The following is a 21,790-nucleotide window of genomic DNA, read 5'->3' as shown; positions in this document are numbered from 1 at the left end:
TAACATCTGATTTGTACCAGAATCCTTCTGTATAATGATTAAAACATGAGGAATCCACACGAATTGTCAAAAATTTACCCACAAAGCCCCCTAACCCTACTTTAATTACAGCCCAACAGACAAGTATTGGAGTATTGCTTCTTCAAGGAAACGCTTCATCCCAACTTTTCTTGAGTAATCCTTCTAATTGATGTCTCCTCAGTGAATATGGTGATGGTTATTTCCCCCTGTACAGATTAATGAGTCATTGAAGTTGTTCATCTTAGATTTCATTATGATATGATAATACCTGTTTGTGACCACTAGATGCCGTTGTTCCTCCAATACTGGCCCATCCTTTAGGTTGCCAGTAGCTGTAGCTGCAGTACAAATTCAGTATTATGGTTGAGATTGGGATTGGTTGAGATTGTCTTTGCAACAATGATGTAAAACACTACCATTAAGGGACTCAAGGGGCCAATGTCATCAAGTTTCAAGGTTGAAGATTTTCAGCATCATGGGTTGAACATTTCTATTGGTTTACAATAAACTGTGTGGCTTACTCGTTTCAAAAAATGTCTAGCTCAGTTAGACCATTGGTCCAAGTGTCCTAAAACCACATTGTTTTGCAGTGGGGTCTATTGGTGGTTTCTGACATGGTGCATTGTATAGGTTTAATGGTTTCTATTGAGTTTAATTGTAAATGCTATGAATCACACTACACATGCTATATAGCCTAGATGTTTTTTCCATTTTTTTTTTTGAAAACCGTAAGACTTCCATGCATTGATACCTTATTGTTTTTCTTTTCTTACAGGATTGTCTTGTAGAAATGTCTTTAGAGAGTTGCACCATTGGTATAGCCCTCTCACAGAGCTGTCATTTGTTGGATTACTCAAGGAAAGTTGGGATGAAGCGTTTGAGTTTGCTTGAAGATGAACAAACTGAATTGCTTAAATGGAGGACTGGGTTGAAATGTGAAGATGACCACACAATTTGTCTTTACCATGAACAAAAGATTTTGGTTTACTACGCATGCTTGCAGTGGAAATGTTGTGATCCACTTAAAAGGCATAGGAAACCATCAAAAAAATCACTCAGAGAAATAACTCTCTGTATGGCTAAGAATTACAAAAAAATGTTAAATGTCAATGTTATCCCTGGAAACAAGTTGTGTCCATCGTGCCGTATTGAACTTAATGAAATGTTCTAAAGTGACAATGACAATCCTCATAACCTGACCTGATCACACCTGACCTGAATAACAATCTGTTTTCCTTTTCAGTTTTCTACAAAATGTTGCATTTACGGTTGGCAAACAAATAAAAGCATTACCTCTTAAGTTTACATGTCTAAATCATTCATTTAAAGATACAGCTGACATTGAGAACATTTATTTTTCTTCTTCACACTTTCTCACTGAAGAACAGGAATGTCACCATCTGGTGGTTAGAACCTGGTATTATCACACTGTAAGACGACAGGGGAAATAACCATCACCATATTCACTGAGAATTCATCAAACAGTATGAAGAAGCAATACTCCAAAGCCCAGCTTCATACTACCTGTCAAACATGGAGAACTAATGTTATATTCTGTCTGAGGAGTTCTGTGTTTGGCTTTTGACATTTGTTTGAATTTCTTATATCTGAATCATTAACAAGAACGACTTTGGTCCACATCAGATGTTGGGTACTATAATTAAAATGTCCAATTTGGGTGCAGTCAATTAGCTTGATTTCCCTGAAATCAAATTATATTTCCACAAAATAATGTTGCAGGAAAGTGTGATTTGACATGGAACGACTCTCTTACATTTAAAATTAATATTTTGCTGGTGAAATAATAAAAGTGGCTGGTGAATTTTGGCATGTGTTGACTATTGTGGCCAGTGGGTGTAAAAGTTAGTTTCCTGTCCTGATGGCAAGGACATTGCATTATGTAATAAGCACATCTGATCTCAAAACATGTTTCCAGCTTACTGATATCCTTTGGGTTTTATATGAAGAGCTCTACCTCAGAGTGCTACATATACAATTTTTGTGTGGGGGAATCATTCCCTGAAGTTAATTATTCAGTATCTCTAAAATGTAGATGATCCAGTCTCTGAAACATCATAATTTTGTCAACCAAGGACTTCAGTTACCCACTATCCTTTAAAAAGTACCATCATTTATTTTGATTTTGTGCTATCACTCATTTTGTCAGAGTAGGTGTCACCTGTTTCAAATGGTCTTATTTTGGAACAAAACTCCTCATCTGATTACTCATCCTCAGCCAATGTGAAGTTTTCCCTCAGGGCCGATCTTTTGGGGGCCTTCCAAATGTTTGTTGACTGCTGGGAAAACTATGACGTTGACATTTATGTTTTTTCCAATGGTAGCTTATAGGGAAGATTGAGAAGAGAAACAAGTCGACCAAAGACTCTCCAGTTCAGAAAGCAGAGCCTGAGAAGACGGACAGGACCAAGCAATCAGATGGTGAGCAGGACACAGAGGAATTGTACATTTTAGTATCATGGTCACTTAGTTTAAACGCATGTTGGCTAATTCATTAGTAATTAAACTAGATAAGGACATTTTTTTGTTTGTATTATGTATGGATAACACTTTTTCAACAACACCTTGTTACACACATCTTTAAAACAGTCACACATCAGTCTTGTAAAACTGATTTACATTAAGGATAATTTTAGTGTTTAGAAGGTTTGCTGTTTTCATTACTACCCATTTACTTCACCATACTGGATATTAACTGAGAGGGGGGTGAAGGAAAGGGAGGGAGAAGGACAGAAAGATCAAACAAAAAATATAAGGAGGATCTTTCTTTCATTTACCCAAGGCAAGTTGACTCAGTGTGTATACAGATAGATACATACATACACACACACATACACATACACACATATTTTACATTTGGTTTGGCAGTGTGAACCTAAACAACCCAAATACAAAAATGCAACAAAGTTACAATTTTCCAGTATGGTCCGGACCAGTGTCTTGACTGGTGATGCCTCTACAAGAGAAATGGCTGTTGATGGACACGTCGGCTGTTTCGGCAATCAAACCTGTGACATTTCGGTTATGGAACGGTCCCTTTTCAGCACGAGGCCTCTCTGCTGCACACTCACACTCAGACCTGAGTTAGACCTATAAAGTGTTTCACACTGACCAGCCTCTTGTCCGCTCCTCCTCCAGCCTCTAGACCCGGCCAGAGTTACGGCTTCAGCCTCGACAGCGATGAGAGGGAGGGAGAGGAAGCCAATCCGAGGCCGAGGTTTGGAGAGGATTCCCGGGAGCGGAGGGAGAGGCCGGAGGAGGCGCAGCGGTCCAGCTGGGAGCGGAGAACCCCCACGGACGACAGGAGGAAGAGGAGGGAAGACAGCGAGCCCAGACTCTTCATGGCCTGCGATGACAATCAGGATACCCAGGACCCACTAGAGGGCACTGACAAGTCTGGTATGCTGTTCCGTTGTACAGTTACAGAGTGTTATTCTCTAAACAAATTCATGAGATACTTTGTTATATGACTATGTTGAATACTGATTTCTAATTGGCCAATGAACGCATTGCGAGGTCTGGTTTTTCTGAGCAACAGGCCGCTGTTTCACATCTAATCACATCACTCATAGTCGAGAAGTCCGGTCAATTTTGTTGATTTCTAGTCAAATTAACTAGCGACACCTTGTGGAAAAATGACTTTACTCCTTGGTTGCTGCAGACGAACACTCAGCTAACTGAGGTTCAAAACATGGACGCTTTTGCCAATATTACTTTTAAATTACTCTGAGAGCACAAGACTTTGGTTTGCTGGTTAGAGGCTGCTGACAAAGCAATAACTCTTTTTGTAATTTGTATTTATTTAACTAAGCAAGTCAATTATGAACAAATTCAGAATCACTTTATTCACCAAGTACCATTGAGAGTGTGTCTTGTGACTGGTGTAGAAACGTATTGGCAACTTGCATAGTGACATAAATACATGCTGACAAACATTCTTAAACATTTTTTCACAAGGTACAGTCAGGCAGTGTAGCATGGAGTAGATAGCTACCAAGTGGGAATTCTAGTCTGGCAAAGTTGTGGTCCTTTTTAACAGCAATATACTGTATCTTACCTTGAAAAGCCAATTTCCTAGAGGAAATGTGGGCCAGCTGAAAGCAGCTGGAAGTACGCCTGCATAAAAGGTTAAAAAGGTTAATTCATTAGAAAGGTTTAATCCTTTCAAAGTGCTTACCATTTGACCACCAAATGTCACAATTCATCCTTCAACATTCATTTTTATGGGAAAAAATTACCTGAATGTTGTAGTTGTAATCTATAGTTGAAAGTGCAGTATGTTGGAGTAGTTGGAGTCCAAATGTTTGGAGAGAATAATAATGGATAGTGGGAATAGCATGAGTGTGCAAGGTTTCAGCCAGCCAACTAAAGTATCTGTCTGCATCGTGTGTCCTGCAGACAAGGGCCAAGCCACTTTGAGTCTGGGAATGGACCTGAACCTGGACTGGATGACTCTGGAGGACTTCCAGAAACATCTGAATGGAGAGGATGAGATCCTGTCAGGTCCACCGTTATCGCCCAGTGAGTATTTCCATTTCCATTTTAGGAAATTACATGACACTCGGCTTACCAGGAGTGAGCAGGAATGGGTTCTCTGTCATCAATAACCATGCCCAAAATATATATTTTCAGTCAGTACCCACTCCCAATCAGTTTAATCTCAGTATGTTTGACAACCAGTCATTTCTTGATTCTATTTATTGATGATTGCAAATAGGCAAAATCACTTCTTGAACACTTCTTGACACCAAACACAGAATAAGTGTTATTACCTGGGTTGCACTGTTGTAGTTTTTGCATGTATTATAAGTGTGCTTTGGAATATGTTTTCCTAATGAAAGCAAGTGAGATCATGAGATCACTACATGAGGCAGACAAACTTGGTGGTTTACATTTAAATAAATCATAAGAGGATGTGTAAAATATTTTTCTGTACAATCTCAGATCTCAAATTCAGTTATTTTAACAGTTAATATGTAACAGCATTTATTAAACCATGTCACTGTAATATAAATATGATTAAGCCTTTGAAATATTATACAAGTAGTGACTGTATTGTGTAATAATTAAAAAATGTAGGTAAGATAAATGTATATAGCTGTTAATACCTTCCTTTGGTTCTACCTTTTCCTTCTCAGGTGAGTTGCGTGACGCAGTGAAGAGTGGAGATTACATGTCTGTAAAACTGGCACTCAATTCCAAAGAGGACTACAATCTGGACCAAGAGGTGAGTTACAGTACATCCCCCCCACATTATTCTTTTGATTTATAACCGCCCACATCATCCACACCCTCTTTTTTTATCATCTGAGCAGCCTACATGTTGTATTTTGCTCTTTGCTATCAAACAAGTTAAAGCTGATCAATTCTTTTAGATGTATCTCAAGGCCTCTGAGGATTTCACATTCAAGCACATTTTACAAGTTATATAGCTTGCACCTTGGTTGCCCCTAGTGTGTATGTGTGGGAGTGATTGTGCAGTTATGGTGTGAAAAATACGCATTTTATGGATGACCAGCATAACTTCCGTTGCTGTATTTGTCAAATAAGACACTAATAAGGTTGAATACTTGCTCGGCCGGGGCTTCCGCACTAAAAACGCATGCACTTTGGTACTCTTGAATCGTTTGGGATATTTAAACATCCACCAAAAGCAGTAGTATGTAGTTTGTTATTATTATTGTTACAATATAGGCCAAAGATCTTAAATAGTTAGTCTTATAGTACCTGCAGATAATAGAACGAGCAAGAGGATTTCAAAACCGAGCACCAAGGAATCTGTCACTTCAAGATCTACACCTACAGACTTTACTGCTTTATGCCTACTAATAATTCAGAGCCTCAAGACATTTTTCAGGACTCCAAAGCAGCATTCCTTTTGCAGCAAACAAAGGTAAGAGTGTGGCTTCAGATGTTTTGTTGTTTAATTGTTTTCTGGAAATATAATTACAATTACAATCAGAACTTGCAGTTTTATTCGTTTTGAAATATTTTTAATATGTTTAATATTTTTATTAGCTATTTAGTTTAAGTGCAGCCATTACTTGATTCTAGATTATGTAGCAGAAATATTTAAGTGGTAACTGGTAGGTTTAAAATGTTAATTTCTTAGCACGTTATATGAGAAAGTAATAGATATGCATGAAAATATAATTTATACAGTACATAACTTCAGTATCTCACAAAGACTATCTCCTGATGTTTTAAAGTTCAATACACAAAGTATAATGAATTAATATATGTGTAATTACGCATTGGGCTAACTTTGACTGAATGTTATCAATTATTTGTTTGACATGAAAGTGTGTACGTTAGAGACTGTGGTGTGGTCTTTTCTTGCAGTGAACAAGCAAGTGCAAGAAGGCAATGAACACATGAAGTGATTGGACAAGATGAACCCTTTGATGCAGGTACATATATGCTTTCAGAACATGTGTTGCATCATCATCCTCATCATCATAGCAGAACATGAGCAGCCTGTTGGCATTTTCTGGTAATCATGTCTGCAGGATTTAAGTTTTTTTTTTTTTTTTTTTTTTTTAAACCATATTTCACTTAATCTTATCAGCAAGAATTTGAAAGCATAGATGATGTCTGATCAGGAAGCTTATTGTATTTATGTGAATGGCTGATCACCATTTATCAAGTGTTCTCTTGTTATGATTCTGTACCTGGCCTGGTCCTGGACTTACATGTTTCCTCAACCAGATTGAAGAGATTTTGTGTTAAATCACCAGTTTTATAAATTTGACTGTGAAAACACCCTTACTCTAACCAAACGTCTTTTGTATATGAGGACATCAGAAGTGGAATTATCTGTTTTGATAGGCAAGTCATGAATGTAGGACTAGTTTCAATGCATATTCTGTTCTGTACTTTCCCCGTCTCCATGCAGCATTTCATCCAACATCCCATGACTAAATATTCTTGGTCAGACATTTACAATGTCAAAACGTTGTAGTCGCTGCTTGATCCAATAAAGCCATTAACTATTTCTTGAATGGGTCACATGTGGTTTTTGTACTGAAGAGTTGAGAGGTCTCAGGGTTTTTTTTCACACCAATGTTCGGCTAAAGGGTGATGTGTGGCCATTGGATTGAGTTCTGTTTGAATGAGCTTGGATCTTGATGGGGCATTGCCAAGGTGCTGATACATTACACCAAAATTGAATGATGCGCAGAGTATTTTCAAAGGGCAATACTAAATAATTTCACTTGACTTTTTTCACCATGCTTTAGAGTATAACTTTACTGAAATTTCCAACCAAGTTTTAGTTTTAGTGTTTTGGTTTTTTTTAGCCCTATTTTTTCAAACGGTTCTATCTTTCTTAAATTTACACAATCAAATAATTAATGGGGTCAGATTTGGTTGTGAGTCTTACATATACTTGTTCTCTTACAGGCGTGTGCTATTGAGGAGAAGAGATCGTTTGAAGGAGAGAAGAGCTTGATTGAAGAGAGAAGAGAGAGTGATGGTCTTAGGTTGACTCTCAACCTTGACAGTACAAGAGAGGAAGAGGGTACTCTGAGAGTGAAAGAGAATATGCTGCAAGATTTGGATGGTCCAAGAGATGGCGAGAAAATGCCAAAGGGTCTTGCCAGTACAAACACTGAGCAGGTGACACTGAGGGAGCATGAAAATATTCCAAAAAGTGGGAGGAGCGTAAAGGAGGACAGAAACACTAGCGCAGAAACACACAGCAATTCAACTAGTTTCAGTACCAAGCAGGAAAGTCCAGGAGAGGAAGGCGGGACACCAGGTGGCACAAAAGTTGGTTTGTCAAGTGAAATGAGTTTGAATATTGAACATGAGAGTTCAAGCACCAATGCAGAAATGATGCTGACAGGGGAAGAGAAGAGTCCTCTCAGTGAAGACAGGAGATCAGATGTGGAACAGAAACGCATGGTCAATGAACAGAGTTTCATTGAGGAAGGGAAAGACTCAAATGATGAGGCAGAGGACATGGTGGCAGGTCACTCGAATGGTGCAGATCATGTTCCAGCTGATGATTACACCACAGGTAACCCATCAGAGCTGGATTCAAAGGAGGTTGCAAAAACCCAGTCAGGCCGCCACAAGAAAACCGGGGAGAGGAAACAACCAACACGATCAAGTTCAAGGACCTGTAAGAAAGTACTTGTTCCACCATCTAGTGCAGTGGATGATGAAAAACAAGAGTCATGCAAAAAGCACTTCTGCTTGTATTGCAAAATGGCTTTCACCCAACTTGCAAAGCATTTAGAAAGGAAACATGCAGATGAAACAGATGTTGCCCATGCAGTACACTTTCCCAAAGGCTCCAAAATCAGGCAGACCTTGCTTGATCAAATTCGCAATAAAGGAGATTATGAACACAACTGCCAAGTTCTCAAAAGTGGGGAGGGGGAAATTGTGACAAAGAAACAGGTAAAAAATCCTAGCTTATCTGTTCGTGACTACCTGCCTTGTCAGCACTGCTTTGCTTTTTACCGCAAAACTGATTTATGGAGACATGAGCGGTCATGTAAGGCAAGAAAGGGAGACCAAAAATCCTCTGAAAGAACAAGAAAAGGCAGAGTCCATAGTGCCGCCTCTCGATTGCTTCCAATGTCAGAGTTCTTAACAGGAGGCTGCGAGGAAATCATCCACATCATGCATCAAGATGATATCTCGAGGCATGTCAGAAATGACCCCCTTATTTGCAAATATGGCAATGCGCTGTCTGCTAAGCATGACCATGACAAGTCTCAGTTTGCTTACATTGCCCAAAAAATGAGGGAACTGGGTAGATTTGTGCTCGCTGTGAATGAGCTTGACAGTAGTGTGCAATATTTGCATGAAATATGTCTACCATCCAGATTTGAATTGGCTGTTGAAGGGGCCAAGAAAGTTAGTGGTTTTGACCCAAGCTCCAGTAAGTTTAAAACGGTTTCCCTTGTCTCAAAGATTGGTTACTCTTTGAAACGAGCTGCAGAAATAGCGTTTGGGGAGAGTCGCATGACAGAGGACAGTGAAACTGAGGGCCAAGTGAAAAAGTTCATACAGCTTCTTGATACAAAATGGAATGAGAGTTTTTCGCGCAAAGCTCTCCTATCTGCTACCCACAAACAAGAGGTCAAGAAACTGGAAATAGACAAATCAACTCTGACAGACGATTTGATAAAACTACACAAATTTATCAAGAAGGAAGGAGACGAAGCAAAGAAGGAACTAAAACAAAGTCCCAGTTTGTCAACATGGAAAAAGCTCAGCGAGGCCACTCTTGCAGAGGTGTGTCTCTTCAACAGAGGAAGAGTAGGAAATATTGGTAGAATGCTTTTGCAAACTTACAGTAGCAGAAAGAGTAAGAGAACATTTATGCCATCTGCAGATCAAATAATGAAAAGCACAAAATTGGAGCTGGTCCTTGGTGACAATTTCACCAGGTTGGAACTAGAAGGTCAGTATGGTAGGAACATGCTGGTTCTGCTAACTGAAAGGATGGTGTTATCAATTGATTTACTCATTGAAAATCGAGAGCAAGCTGGTGTGTCAAAAGATAACCCTTATCTCTTTGCACGAACTGAAGGCCCATCCTTCATCAGAGGATTGGACTGTTTCAGAAGGGCTGCAAATGAATGTGGAATTAAAAACCAAGACGCGCTTCTGTCCTCATCATTAAGAGAGCAAATTGCCAGCTACTGGCAGCTAATGAGCCTCAGTGAAAGCGAATTGGACCAAGTGGCTAAGCTGGTGGGACGGAGCAGCCAGGAGTGTTACACACTCTCAGAAAACCCATCACAGTTGGAGGAAGTGAGCAAACAACTGCTCCAGATGGATCGAACACTGGGTTCTAATCCTTCAAGCACTGCAGGAGCGGGTGAGTACCATTTGCTTTATTATTGAGCCTTCCACTTTCATGTTGGTTTTTTATTACAAAGGTTGGATGGCAAATATCTGGTGCTCGCAAAGTAGTTTAGTAGTATTGAAATGCTGCTCAATTGCATGAAGATTTTAAACTTTTTTCAATCCATTTTTTTTGTACCTTACTGATTCCTTTTTATCTACATTATCCATCTTTTTAGGAACAGTCACAAAGACCACTTCAAAGAAAAAAGCATGGAGTGAGAAGGAACAGGCTGCAGTGAAGCGTTACTTAGGTGACTTTATCAAAATAATGAAGGTCCCAGGTAAAAAGGAATGCAACGCATGCATAGCTGCTGAACCAGATTTGGTTGGCAGGTCATGGACAGATGTCAAAAGTTATGTACACAACACACTGCAGACAATAAGAAAGAAATTTTACCAGCGCAAATCTGATGGGAGCGTCAATCCCTTGGAGTCAAACAGTCCAAAGGAAGGAGTTGAAACCATAAAGAAAGAGTTGGCAGATAACAACGCCGCTGTTTGTAGTTTGACAACAGTACAGCCAACAGACTTGAGGGAAATTTCAGCAACAACTCCTGTAGCTACACCATTCCCCCAAGAGATGACTTCAATGGTCTCAGGGTATGCACCCATGGGTTCTATTAGTACAAATATGGCCCATACAAGTCAACCAATGATTTCTACTTTTACACCATTGAATGCTACTGATACACCAGTAGTTCCCACATTTACACCACAGGATCCTACAAGTACACCAGTGCCTCCAGCATACACAACGCAGAGCACTAGAAGTACACCAGTTCCTCCTGTGTATACGCCACAGAACACTACAAGTACGCCACTTCCTTCTGCATATACACCACAGAACACTACAAGTACACCAATGGTTCCTACTTTTAGCCCACTGAATGCTCCAAGTACACCAATGGTTCCTACATTCACGCCATTGAATGCTCCAAGTACACCAATGATCCCTACATTCACGCCACTAAATGATAGAAGTAGGCCTATGGTTTCTTCATTCACACCTCTGAACCATTCAAGTACACCAGCATACCCCACAAGCCCACCCACGGCCTCTACAACTGCGCAAGTTGTCCCAGCAATCCATGCACCCATGGTTCCGGACAGAGCACAGGTGGTACAGACAAGTACACCCATGTCCCCTGCAGGAGAACAAGTTGCTTCTTCTGTAAAGACTCAAAAGAGAACCAAGAGGTTGTGGAGTGAGGAGGAACAGGCAGCCGTGAGGCGCCAGCTTGGAGACTTTTGTAAACTGGTGAAAGTACCGGGCAAAAAGGAATGTGATGCATGTCTAGCCGCCGAACCGGCCTTAAGGAGCAGGACATGGAGGGAAGTCAAATACTATGTGCACAATACCATTCAGTCAATGAAAAGGAAAGGCAATGCACTCACACCCAAACGCAGTGGAGGACAGGATCCAGCGATTAACAATTCAAGCACCGAGTGGGACGCTCCTGTTTATCTGTCTCTGTAAATACTTTTCATGAACATGGTAGGAAACACTCATTGGCTGGCAAAAAGTCAGAGGAAGCTGCGGCATTAACCTTGAAATGTATGGGGCTTACAAATTCGGCAGATGTGAATTGTGAAATATATCAATGAACCTTCCCATTTGGACAGCCATATGGATCCTTGGCTTGAGGTCTTGAGGACTGCTCTGTCGATCTGTAAGTCACACATTTGTAAAGGTCCTGAAGGAATCAGAACTGAAGTCCACTGGACCAAGCTATTGGTGTACTGTTGCATGAATATACACAAAACAAAATGGGTGGAACCAAGGACGTTCGTTTGGCTCAGAAAAAAGGCAGTTAGATATTTATGTTAAATATGGTTAGATTGCATTTATGTAACAGTCAATTTGTTAAATCATGGCAGATACTTTCTAGGAAGGGTTCTGATCAAGATTTGTGATTATGTAGTAAACTTAAACCTCATTTTGCCAGGGTGGGAATTGCAACCAGCCAATTGCTAGTTAATTGTGTCTGTGGCTGGTAAGGATTGTGCTCTCTACCAGCCACTGTGGCAGGTATCCAACTAGGCTTTCACAATCTAAAGCACATATTGGCAGGTCCAGCACTGTATTTAGCAAAGGTACCCCCATTGGCTGTAAATTTTCACAGGAATTTCTACTGTTCTCTCATTCACTAATTGGACACCTGTCTAGCTGTGTCAAAAACTTTGTGGAATTCTGCCTATACTGTTTGTGTAGCATTTTTATGTATTTTGACTATCAAAACACAAATGGAAAAAATACAGACCAGCAAACTCTTGCAGCCACTCCCTCCAAAATGATAGTTGTAGTAGACTGCTTTCCTTGATTCCTAAATGTCTGGCCCAAGTGTACTATATTCCTGCTTTAGCCAGTAGCCTACATTGTAGATGGCCCCTAATAGTCTGCAGCAGTAATGGCATACGTTCTTGGCTGATGTTAGAGAATTAGGAGCTCCATGTGTTATACCTCTCCCTGAAACATTGAAAATTGCTTTTTTTTCTTTGAGGATCTTGACGATAACTGTTCAGTTTCCTCATTTTAATGTTTTTCATGTGTAGTAACGAGCTGCAAAAAAGGTTGTTTTTATTTTTGTATCACTATACAGCAATTGTTTAGAAGATCTAAGCCATTTATTGTAATTTTCTGTACTATTCTCTTTGAGGGAAAATACGCAACACTGGTCTCATTTTTATTACTTTGTTTTTAACTTTAATCATCTGGATGTTGGTGACGCCCACAACATAAATAGTGCCATTCAATTGCGAAAGGGCCTGCATAGTCGCTAAATTAGGTTGCCTTATTTTGTTGACCATTTACCACTTGTTTTTTTAAATGTTGATTTCACGTGACAAGCAGGGTAACGACCACCAGCCAGCTTCGAGTAAATTTTATCAGCCGCTGTTTTGGTCGTCAACTCTACCAGCCACCTTGGCAGGTAAACCCTCATTTTCAGGAGTTTTTTCTGTTTTGGCAGTATATCATAGAAGTGGAATGATATTTAAAAAAAAACGTAGTAAATACAATGATTAAAAACAGAAGATTTTATATAATTTTTTTGCTGATGAGATTAAAAAACTACAAGGGGTTTAGATAAAAACATCAATCCCCTCAACTGTCTTTCTGGCTGGTGAAATGGTGCAAGTGGTTGGTGAATTTTAGAATCTACCAGTCACTGTTGGCCGGTGGATGAAAAGGTTAATTTCCTTCCCTGGGACAAGATATAAGCCTAATGAAGAATACATTTAGTTTCATCACCTTTTATATTAACTTCAAATATGGAGAGTAGTCTTGATTTTTTTGTTTTTATTTCAGGATTCATGTTGCATTTAATCAGCACTTACACTACCAAAGGGGACTCCTTGTCACCTTTTTTATTACCAATTACTGGCCTAATAGTGGCATTTGTTACTAATATATGGCATTGTCACACAGCACAGCCCAGGTCCGCAGCATTTCCTTGTGTAGCCTAGTTTTGTTGGTGTCACAACTGAACCTCTCCTTTGATCTCTGTGTTACAGTATGTACAGTAGGCAGGATAATGTTCCTGAAGCAGTTGTGCAAGGTTTACAAATAGTATATGATCATTCAATTCAGATATCATTGCTGTTGGGTGTTGCAAAGTACCGATTTTTTTTCTGTATAGTAGATAGCTTATTTTCATTGCTCTTGTATAAGCACACAGTGTGTGTCGCTCTACATCCTGTTGTAATCATGTTGCCTTCAGTTAATGCTTCTCATCATATATTGTATGGAACCTATAACTTCTGCTTGGACAATAAAATGCTTCTTGGCTTAAACTTTTAAAGCTTTTTATGAGACAGACATCTCAAACACTGTTGAGCTGTGGGTGGGTGGTAGTGATGCGGTTAGGGTTAGCAGGTTTATCTGCAGGTGGGGTGGGTTAGGGTCGACTGAAGATGATATTGAGGACAGGTTGGGCGGGTGTGGGTCAAATAGGCTACACACAACAGTACACATACAATGTAATTATAGACTACATTTCAATACTTTTTCAATTTAATTAACGGAATAAACTTCTCCAATCTCCAGCTGGTTTATCCCGCCATCCATACATTATATTCTGCGCACACTGCAGAATGCAGCATTAAGTATTAGGCTACCTTAGTTACACGAGTCTTGCAAAATTGCCTGGCCTCCTAATCTTTTTTTTGGGGGGGGTTGCGGATCAGTTTTGGATTGTTGTTTTTATGTGTATGAAAATGGGTTGGGCAGGATCGGACGGTCGCGGGTTGAAAAAAACCTGACCCACGCATCACTAGTGGGTGGCTATGTGTTGGTCTATTTTGCATAGTTGAAGGTTTAACTTTGCATCTCACAAACATACAAACATTTGAATTAAATTGCAATATAGTATGTAAGTCTTAGAGGAATAGTTCCCCCAAAAATGAAAATTAAGTCTTTACGTACTCACCCCCATGTCAGTAGAAAATCGGGTAAAGTTTGTTAGTCCATACAACAGTCCCGGAGATCCCCGGAAGAAGTACACTGCAGCGTTCTCCAAAACAACTGAAGTTGCTGGAGACCTGTCTTCAGTGTTCAAAAAATAACGGAAAATAACCATAAAATGGCTCCATGCAGCTCTCACAGCATAATCCAAGTCTCTGGAAGCCAAAAGATCCCAAAGTGACTTGAAAAGGCCGACATTTACACCATTATTTAGCTGAAATCGCCACTCTAGCTGTTTTCAAAAAACGTCATGTTTGCCGCACCCCAGCCCAATAGGTAAGACCAGCTCGAATTACCAGAAACAAGACTTCCGGTTTGGCCATGTAGCCTTCAAAATAAAAGCGCGATTTTGTATCCAGAGCTGCATGGAGCCATTTTATTTCATTTTACCTTTACTGCCATCAACAGCAGTGTTTCTTAGTTTGTGTGACTTGGACTTGTTGACACACCAAGCGAACAGTGTATTAGCACAAGAAAGATCAACTAGCCATACACAAATAATGTCTACATATATAAGAACTGGGTTGGAAAATAAGATGCATTTGAAACAGACATGGCTGTTGATACATACAGTAATGTTACAGCTACACTACCAGTCAAAAGTTTGGACACCACATTTTTCTTTATTTTTACTATTTTCCACATTTTAGAATAACAGTAAACACATCAAAACTGAAATAACGCAAATGGAATTCTGCAGCGACCAAAAAAGTGTTAAACAAATCAAAACTATCTTATACTTTAGATTCTTTAAAGTAGCCGCCCTTTGCCTTGATGGAATAGCAAAGGCTTTGGAAAGAAATTCATACATAGGATCATCTTCACTATTTATATTTGTCTAAGAAACAAATTTCAAGCATTTAAGCATAAGTCTTTAGATCAAAATGGCTATAAGATAATGGAAAACATAGTACATTCAATCAGGTGTCCAAACTTTTGAATGGTAATGTGAATGTAAATGGTCTAATTCATTCAAATTCCACCAATTTGTGAGAACTTGCAATTTTGCAAAATAACCATATTTTTTCTCCCCATGAAAGGGTAAAATCAACAGAGCACTTGAAATTTTGGCCAATCGTGGCACTTTTTCCACATATTATGGTCCAATCAAACCACACGTCAACAAACTGTCTGCCCTGGTCTTCTTATACAACCCTTGACTTGACAGTGGAGCTTTTGAGGAGGAGGAGATGGAGGAAGATTCAGAAGACAATGAGTTGTTTCATACGTGAGTTTTATTCACTCCTACAGATGGAAGAAGTCGGGTACACTTGGTTTTTAACCTGCATTATTATCATTTCCATTTATCATGAGCCTTTGGTTTGCATGCTGTTAGTCACACTGTGTTTTTTAGGACAGACTTACACAGTTGGTACTTTCCTGCTGTGCTTAAAACTTAAAAATGTAATTCCGGGTTAACGTGGCTGGAAATGACAGCGCAGGTTACATTTATAATTTCCCCCATGTAGCACTTGTTACACACCAATACTTGTTGAATGATATAAGGTCATGGTTACCAGTTTAATTTACCAGGCTTTAGCATGCCAGCACATATATACAGTATAACGTAATGTAATGCCTGCTGAGGGTAAAAGAGGTCAGGTGTTGGTATGTATCAACTATATCAGTGTGTGTCATCTGGCAGACACATTAGGGGACTTAAATATCTTATTGGTGTGGGTTCAATCTGCGATCAGAAAGCAGCCACTTCTGCACTCAAGGCCACTGTTAAATCCTTTGCACTTAATAGATTGGTTGCCAACAAAATGCTAAAATAATGCATTACTTCTACTAACAAATACAATATATTTACAAAAAATTAATGTGCAAGGACTGTTCCTTAGACCTTTTTTGTAATATACTGTATACAAGCTTCATACACTGCACTGGTAACCATGCTATCAGTAATAATCCTGCAGATGGCAGCGTAAATCTGTTTTTTGTCAGGTTGTTTTTAGTCAAGCAATAAAAACTGTAAACAACACTAAATATCTGTATGACAAATTGTAATCTCAGCATACTCCATTTTCCTCCATCTCTCCTCGCTGCCTCACAGACACTCACATACTCCCACATAAATAATAATAATAATAAATATAATAATAAATACATTTTTGACCAAGAGGAGAATCTATGATTCTCGTCTGCCTTGGGCAGTGAGATCTGACGTAAATATCTGATCAAGAGTAGAATCAGGAAGGACAGGGGAAAAGATTCACTCACAATGTGCATCTAAAAGTGGGAGTATTTGTTGTGTTCTTTTCTTTCTATTTCACTTGATTTGTTTCTTTTAATGCAATGCATTTTGCTTGTTCTTTTATATGAATTTTATCTGCCTTCTATTGATGTAAAGCACTTTGAGCTGCATGTTGTGTATGAAAGGTGCTATACAAATAATGGTTAATGTTATTATTGTTAAATACATCAAACTCTGTCTCAAAATGGTTTAAGCAAAAATACATTCACTTTCCAATTCAATTTAAATTGCTTCATTAGTTTAGCTGAAGCCATATAAATTGTGCCGGGCCAAAATTTTTGTCTGCAGATAACCAGTAATAGTCTGATGCCTTTCTCCAAATTAATCTGCAGCAGTGAGTCATCACTCTGTGAAAATGGAAATCAGAACTTTTTAATACAGTGTTATAGTGCGGACAGGGCATCACCGTTGCAGTTAAATACAGTAAAGCAACCCAACAGATACTCTTAAAGCTACAATATGCAACTTTTTCACATGAAAATAACAAATGAACAGTATATACAGTATTATACATTATCAGCCTGTGTCGGTCTGTGACCCCTGTGTGTATTTATTTGGTTTGAATTTTTATTTACGCCTCCTGGTTCAGCATGAGGTCACCATTAAAGATACACTGTTTTCCAGGAAGTAAAGGTAATGGGAGTTCATTTCATAAGGACTCACAGGCGAATCGCCAATCCACAGCAGCCCAGTGAAAAGCTGTTCATTTGTCCCCTGCTGTAGCTGTAACACTGTCGCTCTGTTTGTGTGTGTGTGTGTGTGTGTGTGTGTGTGTGTGTGTGTGTGTGTGTGCCCTCAGGACTCCAGTGGGATGTCCCTGAGCATGCTGGCAGCAGCGGGGGGGCAGGACGACATCCTCAGGCTGCTGATAAAGAAGGGAGTGAGGGTGAACGGACGGCAAAAGAACGGCACCACGGCCCTGATGCACGCCGCTGAGAAGGTAACTTATCACATTTATTTTACTTACTTTCTTTTGTACTTTTTTACAGGAGAATGTAACTTGTTTCAGGACATTTACTTGTTAAAAGTGAAGCTGTCTTGGGAGAACGTTTCTTCTTTCAAGATTTTCTTCATTGTTTTATGGTGATTTCTTCAAAGAGGTCATATTGGCATGAATCAAGCAGCATTAATTGAAACCAGCAAGATTATCTGCCAGTGCGGTGAGATAATTTGACTGAAAATATCATGAAGTAATTTTCATAGGTCTGGAAACAAGTTAAAATCACTGGACATCTAATTTCATTTGCCCACTGTAGATGAAAACAGGCAAAATTTTGATACAAGATGTCTAAAGTGCTGTAAGATCATTTTCGTAATTATAGTATCTAGCAAAATAATCAGCTTTATCATCTTAGCCACAACAGTGCAGCTTTACCATGAGGTTGGCAAAGCACCTCCATAGACAGATAGACTCAAATGCAAACGCTCACCACCTATGTTTTTTATTTTCATCCTCTGTCAGAATTTCTTGACAACCGTGGCGATCCTGCTGGAGGCGGGATCCTACGTCAACGCTCAGACGCTCAGCGGGGAGACGGCGCTGATGAAGGTACGGATTTAAATAAACGTGAAGAGAGACGTGAAGCGATGGGAGAAGTACCTTTACATTTTAGGCATTTAGCTGCCGCTCTAATCCAGCGTGATTTACAGCCAGTGAGCTTTCCCCAAATCACCAACATTATAAACAAACAGTAGATAGGAATGTTAAGGATCAGGGCGTTAAAAAAGAAATAATAAGCATTGAGAAGGGCAGTACACAAATCAATAAAAGTTAAAAAAAAAAATACCCTGAAATAATAGTGTTGTGGTTGGTGTAAGTCCTTCATTCAATGCCCCAAGGAAGAATCCAAAAAATCCCTTAAACCATTTCTTAAACTTTAATTTATCCAGGGGAAGTTGGCTTGATCACACATGCTCTTTTGCAACAATGCTCCAAAATGTATATATCCCATTTTAGAAATAAAGTAATCATGTATTTCTTTCAAGATCCCATGTCATGTAAAACAGGATTCTCCTTGCATCTGTGATTATAAAGGAGTTGGATGGTCTATCTAAACATGGTGAAAGTATCAAAACGCACGGTCGGCAACTAAATCCACACAATCCATATTAGAAAAGCGAGCCTCTAAACGAGCCGTTTGGACTTCCGTAACTTTGTGGCGTCACAAAGGTTCGCTCATTATCATTTTTGTAAGAAATAATAGACTAACAAACTGTTTTTTTCCAAAGCGGTTGAGCGGTTGTCATTGGTTATTACCGGAGAGTTTTCCCTACCTGTAGCCGCCGGGCCGCGGCGTCTCACGTTTCACTCTGGAAACGGTTAGCCAATCGGAACAGAGGGGTCGTTAATATTAATGAGCCTTAAAGACACAGCGACAGAAACAGCCTGTTCTTGGTAAGGTTCAGAGAGATGCTGGAAAATGAACGTGGAAAAATGGATTGAGAGTGTTTTTGGTACATGACACCACACACACAGCTTTGAATGGACCTCAAGACAGAAAATAAAACACTGTAAAGGGTTTAATAATTCTGATATCCGATACAGAATATCCCAATATTTTCCAAAAATCACAATATTCTGTATCGAATATCGGCCCAAGCCTAGAGAGGAGTGATGTTACCGTTCTGAGACTTTTCCATGGTGTGCAGGCCTGTAAGAGGGGGAACGCTGACGTGGTGCGCCTCCTGCTGGAGTACGGCGCCGACTGCAACATCCTGTCCAAACACAAGAACACGGCCGAGTACTTCGCCAAGGTCAGCAGCAACCCGACGGTGTACGACCTCATCAAGGACCACACCAACACGTGAGTGCTGGGAGGGCGGCATGCTGGAGGGGTGACAGTAAAGAGAAAGATTTTCCTCCCTGATCTATTCCCTCCTTTTTTGTCCTCCATGATGTGGATCGGTCTCCGTCCAGTGGTTCGTTTGTCCGAGAGTCACATGCGACATCTTGGATTTTGACAAAACTCAAAACAAAACTCCTCTCAATATGTCTATTTTTAGGTGTGTGGTCTTGTCTCTATCTATCCATGCTGTCTTTTTTTTCAGATTTCTTGCTCACACACTCATTCAAACGGTTGCTCTCTCTCTCTCTCTGTCAGGCTGTCCAGCGTGGCGGAGGACACCATCCGGGCGTACTTCGAGTCCCGCCTGGTCCTGCTGGAGCCCGTCTTCCCTCTGGCCTGCCACCGGCTCTGTGAGGGGCCCGACTTCTCCATGGAGTTCACCTACAAGTCCCAGATACAGCCAGAGGGTAACACCCACACACACACACACACACAGTCTTACTTATGTCACTGTTGGGGTATTTACATTCATTAATTTCCTGGAGACTTAGCCTAACCATAACCATAACCACTACTTGCCTAACCCTAACCATAACCATAACCTAACCTTAACCTAACCCTAACCTTAGCCACTGACCCAAAAATCAGCTTTTTACCAATTGGGGACACAGCTTTTGTCCCCAATTGCACAAGCCGTCCCCAATCAACTGGTCTTAAGTCTGGTGTGTGTCCCTGAAAGTGACTTGAGTCATATACACACACACACACACACACACACACACACACACACACACACAGACTCTCCTCAGCTCTTTGGTGTCAGTGGCTGAGAACAGCTGATTGTGTTTCAACTCAACAGAATTGAACAGACGGTTAATTTCTGTCTGTTTTTGACTGGGAACTGATCATTTCATCACTGATCCATCTGATTGATTTAGTGTTTAGATAATGTCAGCTTGTTAGCTAGCTAACATCACTGTCTTGTTGTTAACACATCTGATTAGCACACTAGCTAACGTAACTAGTAGCAGCTAGCGTTAGCATGTTCACATTAACATCAGTGTGTTGCTGGCTAGTTAGCTAGCTAACAGTTTGTTCAGGTTAACTGAGCTGACTCTTCTCAAGCTACAACTAGCTAGACTAGGGCTAGGGCTAAAGACAAGACAGTTTACTGTGTCACAGTAACCTACATTTGGAAACAAATCCACCTTATCACACTATTCAATTTTACTGAGAACGTTACTGAATGGATCTACAGCCACACCACAACAAGCTGACTCAGCTGCTCTCTGGTTCTTGCCCAGTTACTGTGTATTTAGACGTTATTTGCACACAGCGAATTCTCTAATGAACTTCCATAAAAATAACAAAGTTTTACCCCTTGTTACCTCCTTACCCCCCCCACCCCCCCCCACCCCCCATCTCTCTCTCTCTCTCTCTCTCCCTCTCTCACTCCCCCCCCCCCCCCCCCCCCCTCCTCCAGGCTCGGGCATCCTCCTCTTCATCTTCCACGCTAACTTCCTGAGTGAGATCACAGCCCGGCTCTGTGGCCCCTGCAGCGTTCACGCTGTGGTGCTCAACGACAAGTTCCAGCTCCCCATCTTCCTGGTTGGTTTCTTTCACAACAACACCAAACATGAAGGCTTTCAAAACGAAGTAGCCGCCGTTTGAAAAATATCCCACCGGTCTGGAAGCTGCTCAGTTTGAATCCCTGGATCGGCCCGGAAAGTCTGTCCAGGGGAAGTAGAGCTGCAGCCTTCTTGTAAAGCACTTAGTAAGCTCTACTACTAATACACTTTATTTATAAAGCACTAATCTAAAAGCAGAGTTTACTAAGTGCTTTAGAATAAGAAATAAAGAAACATGAATAGCAAAATACAGAATGAGGAGATAAAAATAAGACGCGCAAACAAATCATTAAAAGAACAGATATGTAAAATAAAATCGGATAAAAGAAAACATACAAAACACAAGATTAAAAGTGGGAATGATCAAAAAACAATTGCATAAAAGCAAGTTTCATAAAAGTACATTTCAAGAAGCGACTTTCTAAGTTGCTCAGGCAGGACGTCCCACAGAAGAAGACTGTGGTTATACTGGTGGGAATGTGTATCATTTGTTTTATTATCGGCACATATTAAAATCAACAGTGTAAATACACAGTAAAGCAAGAATTGTGCAGGAGAGGTTGAAGAAACCCAGATGGGCCTGTGAGAGGAACCTCCGCTAAGAAGAGACAACATTTAAACCATCATGATAAATTTAAACACAATATCTAAAACACAATATAGTTCAATACAAGGCTATATAAAAAGTTAATAGTATGACTAATAATGATAGCAACAGGAAACAGGGGAAAACAGATGTAAATTAGCTGCC

At 40.0% G+C, this 21,790-nt stretch overlaps 1 protein-coding gene across 3 annotated transcripts in view; it reads left to right on the top strand.

Moving 5' to 3' along the window:
- mphosph8 (M-phase phosphoprotein 8) overlaps window positions 1–21,790 on the top strand; it is a 32,924-nt gene that overhangs the window by 7,729 nt on the left and 3,405 nt on the right. For 2 of the 3 annotated variants that reach the window (XM_071538576.1, XM_071538575.1), the window contains exons 4-9: window positions 2,364–2,460; window positions 3,178–3,438; window positions 4,438–4,560; window positions 5,178–5,266; window positions 7,441–9,877; window positions 10,083–13,698. In XM_071538576.1, the coding sequence (XP_071394677.1) occupies window positions 2,364–2,460; window positions 3,178–3,438; window positions 4,438–4,560; window positions 5,178–5,266; window positions 7,441–9,877; window positions 10,083–11,383 (4,308 nt within the window). In that variant the 3' untranslated portion in view covers window positions 11,384–13,698. Of the gene's footprint in view, window positions 1–2,363; window positions 2,461–3,177; window positions 3,439–4,437; window positions 4,561–5,177; window positions 5,267–7,440; window positions 9,878–10,082; window positions 13,699–17,424; window positions 17,566–18,087; window positions 18,175–19,274; window positions 19,430–19,726; window positions 19,879–20,894; window positions 21,020–21,790 lie in introns of those variants that run through there. The other variant, XM_071538577.1, reaches the window with a different exon arrangement.

The sequence above is a fragment of the Centroberyx affinis genome, unplaced genomic scaffold (assembly GCF_046629955.1).
Source record: "Centroberyx affinis isolate AG114_WGS23_722 - 3 ecotype Tasmania unplaced genomic scaffold, CSIRO-AGI_Caff_v1 ptg003299l_1, whole genome shotgun sequence".
Taxonomy (NCBI): domain Eukaryota; kingdom Metazoa; phylum Chordata; class Actinopteri; order Beryciformes; family Berycidae; genus Centroberyx; species Centroberyx affinis.
This window is presented reverse-complemented; position numbering and strand designations above follow the sequence as displayed.